General features: G+C 45.8%; 1 protein-coding gene across 3 annotated transcripts in view; it reads right to left on the reverse strand.

The window, feature by feature from the left end:
• Positions 1-21510, reverse strand: part of NECAB2 (N-terminal EF-hand calcium binding protein 2) — an 85841-nt gene that overhangs the window by 15938 nt on the left and 48393 nt on the right. For 2 of the 3 annotated variants that reach the window (XM_088062271.1, XM_088062272.1), the window contains exon 3: positions 18320-18428. In XM_088062271.1, coding sequence (XP_087918397.1) covers positions 18320-18428 — 109 coding nt within the window. Of the gene's footprint in view, positions 1-961; positions 988-18319; positions 18429-21510 lie in introns of all 3 variants that reach the window. The other variant, XM_005526333.3, reaches the window with a different exon arrangement.

The raw sequence follows: 21510 nt of genomic DNA on the forward strand, positions 1-21510 counted from the left end.
GCAGGAATAACCAGTGGAAAGGGGAAATGTTGCTGCTTTTGCTGCCAGCTTGGGTGATCAAAATGGTGTGGGCAGGGGTTGAGTACAGCAGGAGAAGAGAAACCCTGGTCAATGTCCTGGTGCAGGCACACCCATGGACAGAGAAGTCTTTAAGGAGTCAGGAACAAGCAGTAACTATCTGGTGCTGGCACAGGCACCCAGTAACCCCATCTCTGTCTGCACAACCCACTCCCAGCCTGACTTGCAAAGGCTGTAATTAGTGGCAAAGTGATGAAGGTAAATGGTGAAGACCTGCTGGGATGGCTTCATATGTTCTTCTGCATCCAGGAGGGGAGGAGAGATGGATGAGCTCTCTGCAAGGCCACACACCTCTCTTTCCATCTCCTCCCAAAAAAGCTGGGGTGCAGGAAATGTTTCCCAATATCAAGTATCCACAGAAAAATACATCTGAGTGAGCACCTCCTATAGAAGCAAAGCCCTTCAGAAATCCCAGCAGGAAACATTCCCATTCTGGTAAAGGTGTGGGACAAAATATTATCACAGATTTTCTGTTCAGCCTTTAATTTTGGCAAGCTGTGGGAGGTACAGCAGAGGTGGTGCACCCCTGAGGCATCCTGCTGGGAAACACGAAGGCTGGCCCAGGCAGAAGCATGTTACAGGTATTGCAGAGGGATACACGTTTTTGAACTTCAGAGTGAAGCTGGAAGCCACAACATCTCCAGAAATTAAACTCCAGCTTGTTATTGAACGGGATCCTTATGCTTCGCTTAGCTCTGACCCCATTTGTGTTGCAAGAAAATGAAAGAATTCTGCCAACTTTGCTGTGGAAAGGAGCAGAGCAGAGCAGCAGCAGGGCTGAGATCCCCCAGCTCCACAGCACTGCAGTCTGTCCTGGGTTTCGTGCAACCTTCCAAGGCCCTCATGCACACAATGATTGCACAAAAGGAGGGACTGCACTCACCACACAGCTCCTTGGTGTCCACATTGCTGGAAGAGGGGCAGAACGAGGCAGGGGAGGAAGCAGGAAAAAAGAAAGAAAGAGAAAGAAAGACAACTTTAATGTAAAGGACAGATGAAGGCTACAGTCAGAATTCCCACAGGCTTAACTCCAGGTGCCCTCCTGCAACATCACCCACCCCCTCAGCATCCCCAGCCACCAGTGGGGACAGCCTGTGGAGAAGAGAGGGGTTGGTGTCACTCAGGGCATCTTCAGCATCTGTGCAGCTGGAACAGGTTCACAAGTTATTTTGGATGTTCCCTAAGAGGGAAATGGGTACTTGTACATCCCCCCAGAGGGGGGACTTTGCCCAAGGGGGACCCAGCACATCTGGCACATCAGCTCCTCTGACTTCCTTACAAACATCCAGCCTGGCAACACCCTGGTGAGACACTCGGTATGGCACAGGAATGTGTTTGTTCCCATTTACCCAGAATTAAAATTTGCAAAATATACTTTTCTCAATGGACCAATTCTCCTAATTCTGCCCTTATGAAACAGCTCTTGCCCAGGACTCCCTCCAGACAAAATTGCACAATTACTTCTTAACACATGAACATTTAGTTTATGTAACAGCATCTCAGCAGACAACCTGCTTGGGAAATAAAGATTGCTGCTAATCTCTTTGTGCCTCTTATTCCCACACAATCACTAGTGCCATTCAAGGACTGGAAGGATCCCTTAATAGAATTATATTTTATCCATCCATTTATATCCTGGAAAGTTATTTCTTTAACTAAACTCATCCCTGCTCTAACTTGCCAGCATAAGTGGATTAGGACTTTCACTGACAGCCCTGCCTTGATGCCCAGATCAAGGCAAACACAAAAGTCTCGAGCTCATGAGGTGCTGTCTGACGGAAGTGAGCCACCAGCCCTGTCTGAAACAGCTCTGGTACTGAATCACAGCCCCTTTTGGGTAAGTGGTGCCTGCCATGGTGTAAAGAAGTCACCTCTTGTCTGGGGACCCTCGTGGTGCAGGACACACCTGCAGGGTGGCTGCTGTGGCACAAAGCTCGTCCCAGCAGGGCGGGCAGCACTCAGCTCTCTCTGCAAAATGAGCTTTTGCTCTACTTTATCTTCATTCTCCTGGAGACTTATCTTCCTCAAACTGGAATTACTTCCCTGAATCCTACAAAACCCCCTGGGGATGCTGTGGGCTCAGCTTCCCTGACTAGCTGTTCTCCTGGCCAAATCCACTGAGCACACAGACACGAATCTCTGTGCAGCAGAGCCACTCCTGAGCCCAAGAGCTCTGGCAATGCACAGCACTTTGGCAGAGGGTGATTACAGCAGGGAGCTTCAGCAGTGCAGCAGCAGGAATTCAGCTGAGACCCCCACAGATGCATTTCCAGCACTGGCACAGCCCTGTGCCAGCCCCAGCCCCGTGGCTGGTTGCTCACCAAAGCTCTCTCCAGCACACAGCCTGGGAAGTCAAATGTTGCTTTCAGGCACATGCATAAGAGTAATTTTGACATCAGCATCACTCAAGAAGCATTTCAATAATATTTTTCAGAAGACAGTTATTGTTTATAAACACCTACTGATGTGGGTTTGGGTTTGCAGCTAGGGCATGTTACTGAGGAAAAAAAAAATTCTGTTGTTGTATTCCATGTGATTCTGCATTGTAATAATTGATCTGCTGCTGCCAAAACTGGTCTTTTATTTCCCTACATCTTGCTGTTGTATGATTTAACTTAATTGTGCTTGACTGTTAACTCGGCTGAGAAGTTGCTTTTAATTTTAAGCCATCTTGTCTTCAGAATAAGCCTAATGAAAGAAATTACTGAAGTCACAAGCTGACTTAATAAAAAAATGTGATAATGTTCAGATGAAAAGCTGTAAGGAGAAGGAGAAATCAATGGGTACTTGAGCAGGCTGTTTCCATCCCCCAGGAGTCTGCCTGCTGGGAACGTTGCTGGCACAGAGCCACGTCCCCACCACTCCTACAGGGGGTTTTTGGCCCAGCTTGGGAGCTGCACAGCAAAAACCACGTGCAGTACTCAGCTACAAAACAATCTACAAGCTGATCTGGTGGTTTAATGCTTTAGTAAGTAAGCTCCACCATGGGTTATGCCAGTAGGGATTTTTATTAGGCAGATATTCAGGATCTTGTGAAACGGGAGGTGGCAGCTCCTGACGAGCTCCCTTGTCATCCCTAACCCTTCATCCCAGAGCTTCCCTTCAGAGGATATTCTTGGAACAATCACATATCACAGATCCCTTCAGCAGAAAAACATTTAGGTGAGCATTAGTTACCAATTTTTTTTCAGATGCCAAACATTTAACACTCCTGTACACAACAATAAGCTAAAAAGAAAAATCGTGACAAGCTGTTCTCATGTTTTCAAGAAAAAAAAATTTAAAAGTCTTTCAAGTACCAGAACACTTGGCTATGAATTAGCTTTTGATTTTTTTTTTTCATTAATAATATGACTAATTCAAGAGCTTATTGAAGCCATAACCAAACTAACTAAGCAGAATATAATGAAGTTTAAGTAGAAATGAAGGAATAATTAAAGATTTCTGTGTCATACAATTTTTTCTGCACAGTAGAGACCACATCTACCTGACCTTGTTCCAAAGCAAAAGTCTTTCTTTCAAAGGAGAAAAAAAAATAAAATCAAGAAAATCCAAGTCTTTTTGAAAATCCAGGCTTTTTCTCTGTTTTCCAGCCAATGAGGCTGTAGCATGGAGCAGCACAACCCTGCATGCTCAGTTTTGCTGGGAGGCTGTACCCTTGGAGTTTGCTTGTAAAGACAAAACTCCCTCATTCCTTTTAATCCTTCCTCTTTCATTTTTTTTCCCCAATAATTGGCTTTATAAAACTTAGTTATCATTGACTTCACTTTCTGTTCCTGGGTCCTTTTTGGTTTTGCAATTATTTGCAGTGACTTTATTTTCTGTCCTTTTGTAGCCATTTCTGGATCAGTAGGCACTACCTGCACCCCCTTGATCACACGTTAAATAAGTTGCACTAAGCAAAGGATCATACATGGTAAAAAGATTAGAGGAAAAAAAGCATTTGTTTAACCCATAGTCCACCAGGTAACCACGAAAACATGTCCCATTCCCATCCTTTTCACAGCTGGACCAGTATATGAGCTAACCCTCTTATTCCCTTTATTATTTATGTCTCTCACCACTTTTTCGTTGTCATCTATTTGCAAACAGCAGTTTGAGTCATTTAATTTCCCACACTGGGAAGTCACATCTTTCTCTTGCTGTGTCCCTGATTGCAGATTGTCCACAGACAGGCTTTTGTCAGAGCTGTCCTGTACTACTGACTCTGCTGCTTTGCCATCCATTTATCAGCTTTTTTGTTTCTGTGCCTGCCTTTCTTGAAAACAAGATGCCATTTTGAGACTTTATCCTGGGAAGCAGGCACCTTCAGACAGAATTCCTGTGTCCAACAGGTGTCCAACAGCCCAGGGATTATGGCCTCAAGCTGAGCATCCCAGCAGCCAGACCTCTGGGTGGGTGATGGCACCATGAAGCTCCAGGCCTTGGGTCAGAACCTCCAGCTCATTGATCCAGATCAGCCTAACACTTCATTAAAGCAAATCAGTGTTTTCCACCAGGAAAAAAATAACCCAAAAATCCAGGAAATTGCCCATGATGATTATCTGCATTAGCTCTTAATTAGCCAGCCCAGTGGAGCCCAGCACAGGAGGGGGTTACCCAGAGAACATCCCAGGAAGTCTCAGCAAGGCAAACGTCCTGGTCCAGTGCTGCTGCTGACCTGCAGAGGTTCCTTCCAGCAAACACAGCCAGGAGTCTGCAATCCAGCCTCTCTCCCTCTCCTCTCCAGCATCTCCCTGCCTCCCTAAGGCAAGGCTGATGGCCTCTGCCTTGCTGTCATTAACGTATTTTTCCAGACTTCAACTAAAGAGAGGAGAGGAAAAGTTATCTCAGAATGAAAAAGATAATGTGGAGGAACAGAGCATGAAATTCCCTTCCTGGGTTTCAGCTTAGCCAAAGGAAAGGTGTCCCAGGCACTCCCAAGGGGCAGTACAATCAAAAACATAATGGGAATTCAGAAGTTCCAAATACATCAAAGTCTCATCTTCATGTTTCTCATGCAAATATCTGCCTGGATGTGCTGCTCAAACGCTGCTCAGTGCCCGATCAGCTTCAGCTGAAGATAATAACCCTTTTCCTTGGGCAGATGAAAGGTTTGCATCAGCAGCCACATGGCTTAGTCACTTCACCAGCACAGAAAATGGAGAGTTTTTTCCCTGAAATCACGTTCTACTTTTATTTCCATCTTTTATTCACAGCTTTGGGTTTGCTACAAGACTTCAAACGAGCACGGAAACAAATTATCCTCTAGCATTAGCCACCTGCAGAACTCATTTTCATTTAGGAGAGACTAAAAAACAACAAGTGCAGCTGGAAAGTATTATTATATCTGATGATAAGGCTTCTAGTCCCATCAGCAACAGTGCTGTGCTATCTCGACACCTCAGATGTGGCAAATATGCATCCAGATGCCTACTAAGGGGTCACAGATGGTCACTTCTAATCATTAGTTTCTGAACTCAATTAAAAATTTTTTACACAAACCCCAGAGTGAGAGAAATTACTCCAGGCAGAGCAAGATAAATACCAAATGCTGTATTCCAGTCAGGAGCTGAATAATTCTAAAGAATTAAACAACTTCCCTATCCCATCAATGTATCTTCTGGTGAATCTTGGTAAATCCTTTCCAAGACCTATCCAAGCATCTCCCCTTTACCCACCTGCTTGCTTAAGAAAAAAACCCAAACCATTCTTAAGATATTAATTAAAGAAGGACTTCCAAAATCTGGTGTTCCACATGCAAAGAAACAGCAGAAACCATATGCCAAGGATGTCCACAGCCAGAAGGGCATCCAGCCACCTGCAGCTTCAAATGACACAGGCAGAGGAGGATTCAGGAAATATATCAGTTTTGGCCTCAATTCCTTTAGCTGTGGCAAGCTGGCAATTAGGGCTCTGGTGCCCACCAGGCTTTACCTTAAGGGATGTTTTTTCTCTGCTGCCAAATGTCCCTGTTTCTTGCATGACATGAATTTGTGTTGTGCTTCACAGGAATAATTCTAAGGTGCACACACTGGTGCAGGCACAATTGCCCTGCTCCCTACTCAATACTGTAAATACTATTGTATTTACAACAATAAAGAGAGTGGGCAGTGAGCTTGACATAGCCCAGCAGGTATTTGCTTTTTCAAGTGGGGCAGAAAGTACCACACATGGAGAGCCATGAGGCATGAGCTGACACAGGGTTCATCATTTCCCCCCAGACACAGATTTCTCCCAAAATCTGTATTATCTGAAAGAGGAAAAGTTTTGCAGAGTGCGTATGGATCACTGCCTAACTGGGACATGTCCAGCACTGAAGCACAATGATTTAGATAAAAACACCTATGGAGAACAGCTCCCATGGGGGCTCCTGAAGGGGAGAAAAATGCTGCCTTCTCCAAAGCAAAACTAGTAACTTCATCCTTCCCTTGGCATGTGCTCCATCACTGAGCACCTGGTGAGCACAGCAAGGGCCTCTGAAAGCCCAGCAACAAAACATGTTTTTCTCCAAAGCCCTGGTAACGTAGAGGAAAAAAAAAAAAAAACTAGGGACAAAGAATTTCCCAGAAACAGAGAAGCAAAAGGAGGATTTTGTATGAAGTGTTCACATATTAATTTTGTATTATAGTCTCAGCACCTGTGGTGCAGGATTGGGGTTTATAATACATCCTATGTACTTTGAAGATGGTCTCGTTCCTCCTACTTGCCCTTGCTGTCAACAGGATTTTCACTCACCGGTTGGAAGGCTGAAGTCTGGTGCCCCCCAAGGATGTTCTGCTCACCTAAACCTGGGGTTTGGCTTCTTCCTGTTCCTTGCACACCTTCCCTTGGGATTTAGGCAGATGATGACCAAGACAGAGGAAATTTGGCTTCTTTCCAGACCCTGTGACAGGGTGGCTCCCTGCTCAGCAAGAGGGAAGGTGGATGCTTTACAAACCTTAGTTATCTGGGGCTGCACAGCACACCTGCATTCAGGCCCACTGGAGAGTCATCTTTCAGTATTTAATATACTTTAATAGTAATATTTTCACATGGTTTTCTCTGCAGCTCCTTGCCTTTTTAAGCCATCTGAGTTCTCATTAGCTCAGATGCTGGCCAGATCCAGTTTCCAAACCACACACCCACATTCACAGGAAATGTGGTGCCCAAAGCTGTGAACTCTGCACTTTGTGCTTTCCTCTGGAGCACCAGGGCAGCAGAGTCCTCATTAAAAACCAGTAATGTGGAAAAAACTGATTTTTCAAGGCAAACTGAACTGACCTTCTTTACAAACAAGCACAGTAAATCTGGTAGGCTCGGGATAAAACACACTTCTTTATTCATCCTTCTTCAAGGCTGTTCCCTCCCTGCACAACCAGACCCTGTGAAGCTGCTGCAGAGTCACACAGGGGGTCCACAGAGGACTTGCTCTGCCTATAGAAGCACAGAGAGGAACCAGGAGGTCTCAGTTCCCTGCAGGCTGGGCTCCCCCTGCCCAAGCCAGGCAAAAAGCATCTCAGATAGCCACCTCTGTGGTTTCAGCATCACCAAAGATGCCCTTTTAGGTGACCTTCTGTTACGATGGGGAAGACCAGCAGAAGACCCTTACTGCCTTCTCCTCCTCCTTGACGTGGAAGCCCCATGGCAGATCCCTGGGTGTGTCTGGTGGCTCTCCTGGGGACAGTCACACCCTCAGGAAAGTGCCTCTGCACCCTACAGCCACTGCCCAGCCCAGCCTGCAGGGTTTACAGGCAGAGCTGCCCACTCTGCTCTCCTTCCCACCGTGCCAGAGCCTGAGCTTGGCTCAGAGCAGCTTTCAAACACCCACAGGAATGTGCCTGTGTTACAAATCCTATTCCAGATCTGATTGCAAAAGGAAAGGAGAGAGGGGGGAAAAAATGGGTGGCTACCACTGAACACTGACTCCTAATTGATACATCATGAGGCTGAACACCCCCAGATGGGTGGCTGATGTCCAAAAATGCCTGGACTTGCTCCACAAAGCCTGTGATACTGGACTGCAGATGCCCTGGAAAAAGGCAGCTGCCATAGCACTCCACAGGAACAGTAATTAGGGATGTGATGGGAAGATGTCTCTTCTCTAGCCAGTGACCTGCAATACAGAGGCATTCATCTTGTAGCAGTAATAAACATTACAAAAATGGCATGAGCAGGGTATTGAACTTGCTAAATACAATCCCTGAGGTCCCAAACCATCCAAGTGCACACATGGATGCAGCAGCTGAAGGGCCCACTGTGAGCTCACTGGCTCAGCTGGCCTGAGCATGGTGCTGGTAACACCAAGCTTGTGAATTTGATGCCCAGAGGGACCATTCACACAGGAGCTGGACTCAGTAATCCTTGTGGATCCCTTCCAATGCAGAATATCCTGTGAAATCTCAGGTGCTGGTTGTCTTTTGGATTCATCCCTGCCTCTCCTGGCAGAGCCCCTTACCTCCCCCAGTTTTACACTCATCACAGTCCCCAAGGAAGGGTTATGGTCTGGGTTTTCCTGGCTTTGAAAAATGAGGAAACTCTCCTGCAATGATGGCTCATGCTCTCAGAGGCTCCCAGGAGTCCCTGCTGGTCCCATGGAACGTGGACCATGTCCCTGCTCCCCTCCCGTGGGAGGCAGGGCTGTGCAGGGGTGTGAGGAGCAGTGAGCACCTGTGAGCTCTGTGCACACACTGGGCTGGGTTTGCTGACAGGAGCACTCCTGCTTTGGCTTCTGCAGTGATGCAACCAGCACAGGCACTTTGTCAGGGGCAGCAGGGAGTATTGAACACTGCTTCTTGCAGCACAATTCATTTCATTTCCTTCCAGGGACTCAATAGCTACCATAAAGATGAAGACCATCACAACGTAACACATTATTTGCCAGTTTCTCATTTTCAAAGACTGCTGCTGTATTTCAAAGCCGCTTCAGCTCCTCGCTCTCTTGGCATACTGATGTGTTCTGCAGCCACAGACACTTGTGAAACACTGGTCATAGCTGAGCCAAGCCTCCATGTAACTCAGCTGCCTCCACACAGCCACAGGAAGGTGTCAGAAACAGAACTGTGAAGACCCCAGGTGCCTCTAGACCATCCCCAGAAAGTCCCAAGCTTCAAACCACCCCCGACACAGACCAGATGCTTTCTTTCATCAGTAGTTTCAAGACAACCAAAACAACGTTTTCTATGTAGTGAAGTGTTTGACAGAACAAAACACCCAGCTCTAATTATCAGGGGCAGCAAAGTGACTGAATTTGGGTAAAAATGAAACAATGGTCTGGATGCTGTTGAAAAACATGCTCAAAGCTCTCACTAGTTAAAAGAGAAATAATTGTCACTTTAAAAAAAGGCAGGAGCAATAAACTGGCACCTGTGAAGCCCCAGACATTTGTCAGCAGCTGCAATGTTGCAATGTGGCACTGCAGGCTGCCACTCGGTGCCACACAGCTCCAGACCCGGAGATCGGGAGCTGCAATGAGCCGGGCTCAGCATCCGTGAGGCTCTGCCCTTCCTGCCCCGTGGCTTCTGCACAATAACATCCAAAACACAGCACAAAGGGGAAATCCTCCTCAGAGGGCTGATCATGAACCCAAATCCCCAGACTCTGGGGGTGCAGGAGAAGCCCAAGGCAGAGCAGCCCCACTGCTGCCCTTGACAAAGCGCCGCACCTCGCTGCCCATGGCTGGGGCACCACAGCCTTCTGCAACTCCACCGTGGGCAAGGGCAGGGGTTTTCCCCCTTCCATGTCCACTTGGGGCTGCCCAGGATCTGTTAAGAGCAAAGATTGGTGAAGCTGTTTCTGCCCAAGGAAGAGAATTTTAGGTGATTAAGACAATGTCCTCTTGGATCATTCCTTGTACCTTGTAAAACCATTTCGTGGTTTATTGGCGCAGTTGGCCAAAACCTCTAACCACTCGCTCACAAAAGAAGAATCTCTTGAAAAGCTCACAAAAACTCTGAACAAGATGATAACACAAAAAACTCCTGCTAACAGCACAGTTAATATCCTGAAAAATATATCAACACAGCACACTAATTTACTAAGCTTAATCCAACAGTTTTTAAGTACAGTCACCCCCTTAAGTAAAACAGATGTTTGGTACAGTATGAAACATTTTCAAGTCTCTGCATGTGCCAAATTCCTAATAAATTACATTGAAACCCATTTTTATTTTTTATTTTTTTATGGATGGCATTTTCTTGAAAAATATCACTCTGCCCACAAGTGCATCAAAGAAAAGAGAAGGCAGGTTTAATTTTAATTACAGCCTATGAGTAACTTAGCTGCTAGGAGGGATGGCACTTCCAGATTTATTAAATTGATGATTGCTGTATTGATTATATTCATTGCCTGGCAGTGCCAGGCAAAACTGGGACTGTAGTCCTTGGAAGGATGGGCTGGACATGCCATGGGCAGCACAGAGGCAGCACATGCAACTTCTCTGCTCTCAGGGTCCCCACCAGCTCCACTTTGGAAACACAGCCTGATTTTCTGTGATATTATCATCACGTTGCATTGAGCTAGCTGATTATTTAATTTTGACATCCTGGTCCCATGCAGTGTCTTCAGCCCGCATCCTGCAGCACAGCCTGCTTGTAAACCCAGCTCTTCATCTCCCATATGCATTTCAGGAGCAGTAAATACAGCAGTTAACAGAGCATCAGTTCTGCTGTCAGGCTTGTTCAAAGTGATCAGCCTCGAGACAGACTTTTAAATGCCAGCTGTGCGTGGTGCTCTTGGGCTGCTGTGAATGGAAACTCTTTTACAGGGATAGCTGCAGTAACTATTTTGGTTTTGTGCTATATGGATTCCCTACTTGCAGAAAAATATAAAATAAGTAAAGGGAAGGAAAAGAAGGGTTTCAGCCTATGGTGCTCATTCACAAAATCCAGACTCAGCCCTCCTGCTGTGGAGTGCTGGCAAAGTGCTTTAAAAACCAAAGAAACAGAAAGTTGTCCAGTTGTCCTAACGTGGACTGGAAATCACTGTCTTGGTTTCAGAGAGGTTCCAAGCTGGAGCCTGCAGGGCAGAGTTCCCCAGAACAGAGCCATTTCCACCCATCTGACTGCCCTTCCTCACCCCTCTGTGCCAGGGTCCTGTCCCTCCTGGCCAGGAGAGCCAAGGGATGCTGCGATTTTTCACCTTCATGGGGGCACGGAAACAGCACAAATCCCTCTGGCTTGCAGCACAGCTACACTTCCCTCCACTTGTTGGCCCTCTCCTTTGCATCAAAAGAAGTCATCTATCCACGTTTTTAAGCTTTCATTATTTCTTTTAGCTCAGTTTTGAAAGCAAACCACTAAAACAAACTCATTTTGGAGGGAGGAGAGGATCTCTTGTGTTTTCATGCACAAACTGTCAACAGTATGAAACAGACAGAAATGGCCTTTTTTTGATGAGTGGATATTTAACATTTTCCCTATTTCCACTTGATATGGGAGCCTGGGCTAATCCAATTTCTATTTGTAATCTCTGTGATATTGAACTGCAAAAGAGAGAGGGATTGTTCAGTGTTCAGCTGAATGGGTCGCTAATTGCCAGAAGGAAATAACAAGATATTGAGAGCATGGGGTAAAATTAAATCAGCCTTCTACTGTTTTTAGATATTGCAGGTATCTTGTTTATTACCAAAGTTGTGCGTAGGAGAGGAAGGAATTAGAGCTACAAATGTGCAGGTTTGGATATGTAACACACAACTGCCAGGGAATTAGTAAAGGAATAGTAAAGCAAGAAACCCCTGGACCCTGTTGCCATTGAAAAATTATCTAAAAAACCTCCTCCCAAACGCAGTCCCAAGGCAGACAGCTTGCTCTGCCCACCAAAAAGCTGCTGGACATGTCTGCTGCTTGATGCTGGTGCCCTAAGCACATGTACCCAGAATAAAAAAACCTGATAAACTTGCAAGATTGGAGCTGCAAGCAAAGTCTACCATTTCCTTGAATGCCTCAGACATGACTCAAATACAAGTGGCTGGTTAGAATTAAATGTCTCAGTCATTTTCATGGGTTTTAACTCAAGATCTTGGTATCTTTCCATTCCCTAGAACAGAAAACCAGTGATGCAGAATGGCCACGCACAATCCAAAAAATAAGGTGGTGAGCCCCTTTCCCAGCTAGAAAAGTCTCTGATGTGATTGTTCTTCACTCCATTTGCACAGATAAACCCTCCCCAATCCTCACACTCTGCAGTAAACACCAGCCTGCTGCTCCCAGAGCCAATCTGCCTCAGCACAAGACAGGCTCTCCCCAGGGACCCAGCAGAGAGCCTGCCTGGGAAAACACCTGGGAAATAGGATTAGAAATAGAAAAATGTCCTCAGATGTTAGTTCAAACAAGATTCTGTGCAGTTTTTCAGCTTTGTGCTTCTTACAGTGACCTTCCCACTGGGTGATTTGTTTTTAAAGCCCCTTTGGTGAGCCTGAGACGTTCTGTGTCTCTATCAGCACACAGATGCTGAGCACCGGCCTTGGCACCAAGTATCTTCTTCACTTAAATGAAAAATAGAGCACAGTGTAGTTTAAATGACATGTTTAGAGAAGAATAAGCTAGGACTCAAAAACATCTTCTACATAAACAAAATCCACCAAATGCCCGTGCTCTTGAGAGCCAGAAATTAGAGCAAGACATGTAATTTTTGTGCAATCATTTTGTCCCTTTCTGAAGAGACAAGAACTGTCTCTTGAATCAGTTAATCAAAATCTTGGCTGATTAAACCATCCGTAGTTTATTTCCCTGGGAGTTAATTGAGAACATTCCATATTCAGAAATGAAGCTGGTTTCAATGGGCACAGCCATCTCTGTAGTGCAGGCTTCAGACAAACCCAGCACTCCACTGAACCAGGTTTGCAATGCAAATAGACAAGATTAGGGAGGGGGAGGAAAAAAAAAAAACCCAGGAAAAATGTACTCAATCATAATCATCATTGTTCTTGCTCAAGAATTAGAAGCACTTTTTGTTCAAATTGGAGAGGATTGGACTGCAGAAGCTCAGAGAAAAGCACAGACAGCAGAGCACTGCTCCTGGAGTGTCTCTGCACACAGGGGATTCTCTCAGAGGGAGATGCCTCACAGCAAAGGACACCACACCTGGGGTGGGTAGTGGGAAGGCAAAGCACCTCACAGTAGTACCTGGAGGGACTGTGGCATCCAAACAAAGCAGTAACTACAGACCTTTTCCACCAGAGGAAAAAAAGGACTGGAGCAGAAGGAGAGCAGGCTGCTGTGCAGAAGGTACTGAGGGTGTCCAGGTCTGGAGCAGGACTGTGTGCTGCAAGGAGAGTGCTGAGAAACTCTTCTGCACCTTTGGGTATTGATGCATTCAAAGTAACAGAGAATCAAAATAATCTGTTGAAAGTATAAGAGCCATTTTGAGGACTTCTGGCCCCACAAATGCCCTGATGATGTCAGTAAAAGCAGGGACAGTGCAAAGCTCCCTCCCTGTCCTCACTGTCACTGTGGGTCCCTCAAAGTGCTGGAGCTGCTGGAAGCAGCACAGCTGTGTCGGCCTGACACGCTCTGCTCCGCTCTGGGATTAATTAGTGCAGGCAGAGAAGCTCATCAGGATCATTTCCTGCCCCTGAGGGGCCCTGCACCTGTCCCCCCAACTCTGGAACCGAACAGGTTGGGAGCTACCCTGACTACACCCTGCACCTCTGCACCCTGAAGTGACCCCAAATCACTGTGGTGTCCAGCACAGCTCCCTGTGGTACCTGAGCAGCTGAGGGGTCAGAGGAGGAAGGTGGATTCCCATTCTTGAGAAGGATGTTGTTCAGCATCTCAAAGGCAGGTGACCAGTTTTCCCCTCCAATTACCCCTCTGGACCACACTGTGCCCCAGGGCAGGGCCTCCAAGGGTGGAGAGCAAGAGAGGCTTCAGTTCTCCTTTTGTCACAATCCTCTGGCAAAAGTGACAGCCTGGGGAAGCTGCAAAGGCTTCTGAGAAGCTTCTGTTAATTATCCTACGTGCACACTCCAGCCTTTTCTAGTGTTTGCCACTGGAGAGAAGAGCTCATTTAGACCGGGGAGAGGGGGAGAATAAAGCCATTAAAGGAATAGCTGTAAGCCTAGAGAAGAGATAACAACTGACAGAGCAGCAGAATGCTAATGCCATGTCCTTGTCTCCTTGTGAATGGACCTGTACAGCTCATCTGAGCAGTCTTGCTCCAGTGAGCAGATCTCTCCCCAAAGGATTGTCCTCTGCAGCTATGAAAAATGTACGAGATAGAGAAGGAATTTCTAAAATCCCCTGCAAGGACTACACTTGTTCGGTCAACAGCCACGTCTGACATCCCTGTGCTTTCCCAAGGGCTGAGAGGTGCTTCTGCCTTCCAAGGGGGTGCAGAGTGAGGGTTAGTGCCAGCCCAGGGAGCTGGCAGAAGATGGGAGCTGTGAGTCAGACAAAGCAAGCTTTGTCCACTGTCACAGGAATACCTTTAAAGGGTTTCATCCGTTCATTTGTGAACCCAAAACTTCTTTGACTTTACATCTGCAATGACTTTTTCCTCTTAAAATTGATACATCTTGTTAGAAAAAGTAAGAGAGTAGACAGCCCTGCAAATATAACTGGATTTCCAGGTAACCATTAATCCAATGTTTTCTAAAGCCCATTTCTACCATTAAACAAAAAATACACATTTTGTTATGTGTGTCCATACATACATGCACATATATTGCACATTATTTTTGCTCTTCCAGTAGCTTTGATATGAACAGTAACATACCATTATCTCTCCAGTAATCTCCAGGCAGCTCCCCAAAGAGCACTGCTGAAACCTCCTGAAATGACAGCTAAAACCAGCAGTGTAGAACTACCCAGCAATGTCTTGTTCTTGCTCCCCAGCTGTAGCTGGGGGGAAAGGAGGGCAGGCAGTGTGAGCAACAGAGAGAAAAATGCTACTTTTTTGTTGTTTTTAAGTAACAGCAGCTTTATGAATACAGTTTTGCCCAAAACCGCTGAGAGAAGCACATGGCACATTTTGCATGTTTCTGCTGCCAGATGAATTATTTGGTGATGAAGGCATCTACAGCAGAGTTCTTGCATGGAGATACCTGGCAATAAAACCTGGGGTGAGTGTTTGAAGCCCAGCACCCCACACCATTAGTGCCCTAGAGACACTCCCAGGCACTCAGGAAGAATGAAAAAAGCTCATTAACGCCTCTGGGTTATTTTGGAATCTCCCTTTCCAGTTCAACATCCTCCTAAGTGAACCCTGCTGTCAGTGGGGTCTCTCTGGGCTCTGGGATAGAAGCACAGACTCCTCCAGCCGCTGCTGCTCAGGACTGACTCTCCAGAGCAGCACAGCTACTCCTTCACCCACAGCCCACATCACCCTCCCACTCCTCTGCCCAGTTTTTCTCTTTTCCACTGTCTCCCCAGCTAATTCCAGTCAAGAAACAGGTACAGACATTCATTTTATCTACTCCAGTAAGGCAGCTCTCTGATTCTAAAAATACTCCAGGAAATTGAATCAACATTTTGTAATTGTCTGGTAGCAGCAATTACTAATAATCAGCAGGAACATAATTTTCTTCATTTTTTACTCTTGCTGTAATGTAATCTCAATAGCAAACCTTGTTTTGCACATTAAACAAACACAATGGCCAATATGAGAAAAATGAGGAGATAAAGCAGAGTTTCAAAAAAATTAAAAATAAATAAACTTCTATCAAATAGCAAAAACTGTAATTCAAACAGCCTTTGGGAAAGATAAAATTAATATTGTTCCTACGTTCCCCTGTAAAATGGAAAAATGAAAGCTCCACGTCTCTTACTCAGTGGCAGCAGCACTCAAGATAGCAGCCCCAGTGCCTGGAGGCAGCATCCCCCTGCCCAGGCTCCCACAGAGCTCCCAATTCCCTGTGAGGGCAACAAAAGGCACAGCAAGGGGAAGAGTACACATGACTTGGACGTGAAGGACTGTACTGGACACAAGACTGCAGTCAAGCAAACTTCTCAGTTCATAGTGAAAAACACTTTTGCAGAAGGAAGCCTGGCTCAGAATAGGTTTTCTGAAGACTGAGACAGCTCTTGCAGATTAAAAACAAGGAATATTTTCCTTCCCCAACTTGATAAATTTGCTGTAGATGTCTATGCTTTCTAAATCAATAAACAAGTGCCAATTCATGCAAGGATTTAACTTGGAAGCGTGACCAGCTCGTTGCTTTTCCTTCCAGCCAAGAACAGCAGATGCTCCACTGCTCTCTGCAAGCATCAGTCCCTAACAGGTATTGATGACTGTATCAAGCCAGCTTGGCTAAAGACAAATCCTCCTGAATTGTGGGAGCTCCTGTCACGCTTGGGAGCTGCTCAGCAAGGCTCCTTGCCAGCAGCACTGTTGCATGGCATTTATAAATGGCACATTTTCTCTCTGTCCAGTTTAGAAGATGTCCCTTACTAAGGCTGGGAGCAAGCTGCAAATTCCCTACAATCCCCAAGCAAAACCAGATTGCAATCCAATTTCCCGTTTCAAGGAGACAGAAGAAACACGGCCACGCTCACCCCCACGTGCCCTGGACTGCACATGAACCATCTGCATCCTTCCAAAGGCCAGGTGGGCACTGATAAACTCAGGCAATGCCATAAATTATTTCAGAGCAGGGGCAGGTGACAACCCAGGTCCCAGAATCTGATGAGAACCCATCTGGGAGCATCACCTGGAGCTCGATAAGTACACCCACAGAGCATGAGGCACAAATTCAGCGCCTGTGGAAGAAGAGCCTTTAGAAAGGATGGATCATTCCCAGATAGTTTTAGTAATAAGGTCACTAAACTTTCTTTGGTTCAGGGAAAGGTAAATATCAAGCTGGTCTTCAGTATTTTTGACCTTGGAATAAACTTTGGGGAGTACACACATTGGAAATACATTATTTTGAGAAACCTCTGATTAACTTTGCTCTTGGAAATTCTTCAGCAGTCCCTGTACTGTGTGGATGAGTTTTACAGCTGCTGCTTTGGTGCCAGTGCCCTCCAGCAGCACAATCACTGATTTCCAGGGGATCTTTTGGATGGGTGGTAAAAAATGCACCACTCATATGGGCAAAACTCCATCTCCCTGCTGCCAGAAGGCTTTATAATTAACCAGATTATTATTTTTAAATCTATTGCTTCAAGACTTCTCTTTTGAAATTGGATTCTCTTTTCTTCAGCTTTTTGGACAGATTTTTTCTCCCCAGAGGAATAGGAGTCACACTGGAATATGACTCAGAGCTGGTTTTCATTTGTATTTTCAAACAGACAAAACCACTCAGGCTTTTGGAGACAGATTCCTCTTGGAAAGGGAAACCCCACCAGTGGGTTGTGTCCTTTGTGCTGGTGCCCAGTGCTGCTGTTACCTGCTGGAAAACCATGGCTTTGGGCTGATCCCAAATGCTGCTGGCACCAGACACTGTCAGGGGGCTCACAAACACCTCAGACCCCACCAAAGGCAAAGGCAGGCAGAGGGAGCACCAGGGGAGAGGCAGCAAAGACAGAGGGGGGAAGGATGCATCAGCTGCTAATGAGTCTGTCAGCTTAATCTGAGAGCCTGGCACAGCCTGCAGACACTTGATGCTCAGGGAGAGCGCTCAGGTGCCGTGTTCAGCTTCAACCTCGATGTTATGCCAGACTAAAGGCACACTTAGAGCCCTCCTCTGCCATCATTTTCCCCTGCTGCTGCTGTAGCCACGATGCTGACAGTGCAGGGCTGCTCCTGGGTCCAGCCCTCGCTTCCTTGGCCAGGCTTTGTGTGGCCAGAACAGCCACCATGGACCAGAGCAGAGGCAAAGCATCCACAAGAGGGGCTACAGGCCTTGGGAAGAGCATCACCTTGAGGATAAAGCGGCTCGTTTCTGTAAGTGCTAGAACAGTCACCGCTTTCCAGGGGATTTTTTGGATTGGAAGTGGAGGAGGCATGGTCCAGGTGTGGGGGAAGCAGAGACATCACAAAGAGACAGGATAGGTCTTACCTTAGAGAGATTCACTCTGCTGCCTTTTATAGCACAGCAAAGCTTTTAGATAAAGTGAAAAGTTAAAGAGGTATTTAAATGCCCACATTAAACTAAGCACTGCTTCAGATGCTGTAAAGGCCAGGTTGCACTACTGGAAATGGCCTGAAAAAAACACCAGGACAGAAGAAGTCATAATGGCTGTCAGGATGAGACACAAACCAAGCAGAAATGGAGATTTTGCTAAGTTTTGCAAAGCGAGTTGCACTCCTGCAGCCTGTGCAGAGGTGAAGCACTGCTGCTGCACACCCCTGCCACGATCCAAATGCCCTGTGAGATGGAAGGGGGTCAGCACATGGAACTTACTTGGTGTTGTCTGAGTCAATGGTATGAAAGAGCTTCTCAAGTTCTTCTTCATTGAGTGTCCCATCAGAAAAGAAGGCCTGGAACTCCTCCAGGGACAGCTTCCCATCATCTGCAAACAGCAACACAGCTGCCATTAGGGAACAGCAAAGTGAGGGGGCAAGGCTGAAAATCAAGAGTTATTTACAAATTTAAAGATCCCTACCAAAATTAGCTCCAACTGTTTCTGCAAAACTGGCCCTCAGCCACTGCAGAGCTCACAGGCCTCAGGGTGGGACCCTGCAGCTCTGGCTGAGGAAGATGCTCCTGGGTATGGATGCACTGGCCATTGGCAACAAATTGGGCTGTAAACCCAAAGCATGGCTCAAACCCAGAGGAGAAACTGGTGAGCCTCATCCTAAAACTGAATTACACTGAGGAAATTATGGAGTGTTTTGTCTACCCTATGTTCAAATGATGCAGGACACTCATTAAGGGACATTTACTAGATAGGAAAAGACCCTGGGCTGGAATTATAACAGACCCAGCAGTATCTTTTGACATCTCCACCCAGCTGCATCCTCTCCACCACAGTTCAACTCCCTGCTCTGGACAGAAATGTTACATGGAAGCTATTTCACTGATGTGGAAATCTGGCCATAGACTTTCTATGTTATTTCATATACTGGTCCCAGTGTTAATTTAATACTGGGGCTACTACAGACTCTTTAAATGACCAGGAAGAAAAATAAATTATCAAATTCATATACAAGGGGCTAAAAGAAGCACCCTCACAAGTTTGACTGATTAGGTGACAGAGGCTTACATTTAACTGATAAATCTGGAGCCTTGCTCTGTGCTCTGTGGACAGGAACAGAGCTGGCTGTGAGAAATCTCCTGTGAAGTTCAGCAATAAAGCAACAGGAGAGAAACAAAATAAACTCTAAAGAAACTTTAATTTACCATTTCTTGTCCAAGATGCTGACACCACACTCTGGTGTGCAGCAGTGCTTGAGGGGAAAACTTCCCCAGGTCACATATTACTTAAAATATTTCCACTCATATCTACAGAAGAATCACAGACTGGAAATGCTATCTAGTTTGTGGTAAGAAAATGTATCATTTATTATTTAACCAAATCAATAATAAACCCCGTTGTTTCTTTCTCAGGAAATGATGCTAGAGGACAAAATTAGCCAGCTCTCCACACACTCGTCAATATTTCTTCCCCAAAGTAAGCCTGCTGCTCCTAAAACGTACCTGCATTGCCAAATGCTAACCCAGTTTCCCTTGCCTGGCATAGACAAATTTAGAACAGTGATAAACTGAGTCTAAGATTCCCATTTAATTGGCAATTATGAAAGGAGCACAGCAGTCTACAGCAACACTGGGTGAAGAGGGCACCATTTCCAGAGCACCACAATGGCTCATTGAGGACAGAGAGGGTCCAGCTGCCTTTATTGTTTTCCTGCATTCCTTCCCCAAAATGTGCCCTTTTTGCAGGAGGCAGGGTGCAGAACACCAATGCACAGCTCAGGGGATGGGTCCCAAATCTGCTATTTCTGATAACAGACCACTGAAGCAGCTGTACTTCAGCAAGAACCTATTGCTTGAAGCACCTCAGCAGTGTCACCTGAAGGTTCAGCCAGTGGTGACATCCTGTCACTGAAGGAGTTAAAAAGGCTGTCCAGAGCAGGAGCCCCATCCATCTCCACCTCTCCATATTGCACAACTGGATAAGAAGCTTTTCCCCCTCTGCTCCTGTTTATGCAGTATCCTAGCCAAGATCAAGGTTTGGTTTCCTCTGATCCTGACTGGCAATGAATGCACATCTTCAAGCACCGAGATCAAAAGGATGACAGCATTTCAATCCCACAAGGGCTAAACAATTCTTTATATATGGAACACTTTACCTGCAAACCATAAATCAGTGCTTGTTCACCTTCAAACTGTCCTTCCACACAGAGGGCAGCAGAAATAAATTCCCAGGGAAGTCACATAAATCAACTTACTGGGAAAGAGAAACTCTAAAGTGAAGTGGATTTTTTTTTTTCAGGAGAGTACTTTGATCTGAATTTACAGTTTGCTTAACTCTGAAAAACACAAAGGTTTGAAGCAAAAAATCCACACTCTTTATCTAGTTTACATCTTATAACTTCTTTAATTTTACTCTTCTTTGATTTGTTTTGCTCTGGGTTTTTGAGTTTTTTCTTTTTAGTAACGTGCTTCAGGATGCATTTTTGCTGCAGCCTCTGAAATATCTGTGTTTAAAATCTGTGCCAAAGCACTCCCTGATTCCTATCTCAGAGTCTCCAGAGAGAACAGGTAGACAGATACCAACTACCATGACAGGTCAGATCACTGGAAACCAATATGCACTGAATTTTTGTTGGCATTTAACAGCCTGAAGTAATGAAAAAACAGGATGATTTAAGGATCTACAGGAAGAAGGAGGTGACAGTGAATTTTATTTTTTTTTTATTGTCTGGAGACACCAGAGAACAGAAAGTACTCTGACCCCACAGAATTTGAATGCAAGTTCCAATTTAATTTGCGAGCAGTGCTCAGGACTTCTGTCTCTCCCCCAGCTACCAGCACCAGTCAGCTTAAAGCTGATGGTTATTTAATATAAACTGGAATATTTGTCTGCAAACACACAAAGCAAAAGCCTTTCTGAGTAACGAGATAATCCTTGAGCTGCATATCTATAATTGTGGAACAGCCTGAGAGCCTGGGTTTCTGGAGCCCAGCAGGCAAAGATGCCTTCAGGGAACTTCAGGGTGATAAGAGGAAGCAGACTGGGCTGGGATTTGCCAATTCAAATTAAACTGTTAGAAAACCCAGGGTGGGGAGGATTGACCACAGTGGCACCGACACCAGGTCCCCAGGCTGGCAGCTGCTGTGATAAGCAAGAGCTGATGGGACACTGTGGTCCAGGAGGAGCCTTATCAGGACACTCCCAGCTTTTTCTGACAGCAGAAGTGTCTACACTCAGTAGAGAATGGAAAAGACTTCCAGAAAGCAGCTTTTTTGCAGAAAGCTGCTGGGTTCAAGAGGTACAAATTCTCCAGAGGGACAGGCAGAGCCTCAGTTGGTTCAGCCTCACACAGGCCCTGCTCTGTAGAGCTGCTCTGGGATCTTTCAGCCCTTGGGAGCTGCTTTTGACAGGAAGCATAATGGAAAAATTGAGATCCTTCATTTAATCTTACCAAACC

Source organism: Pseudopodoces humilis, chromosome 14 (genome assembly GCF_049639895.1).
Source record: "Pseudopodoces humilis isolate 2021_Gansu_Grassland_sample_001 chromosome 14, ASM4963989v1, whole genome shotgun sequence".
Taxonomy (NCBI): domain Eukaryota; kingdom Metazoa; phylum Chordata; class Aves; order Passeriformes; family Paridae; genus Pseudopodoces; species Pseudopodoces humilis.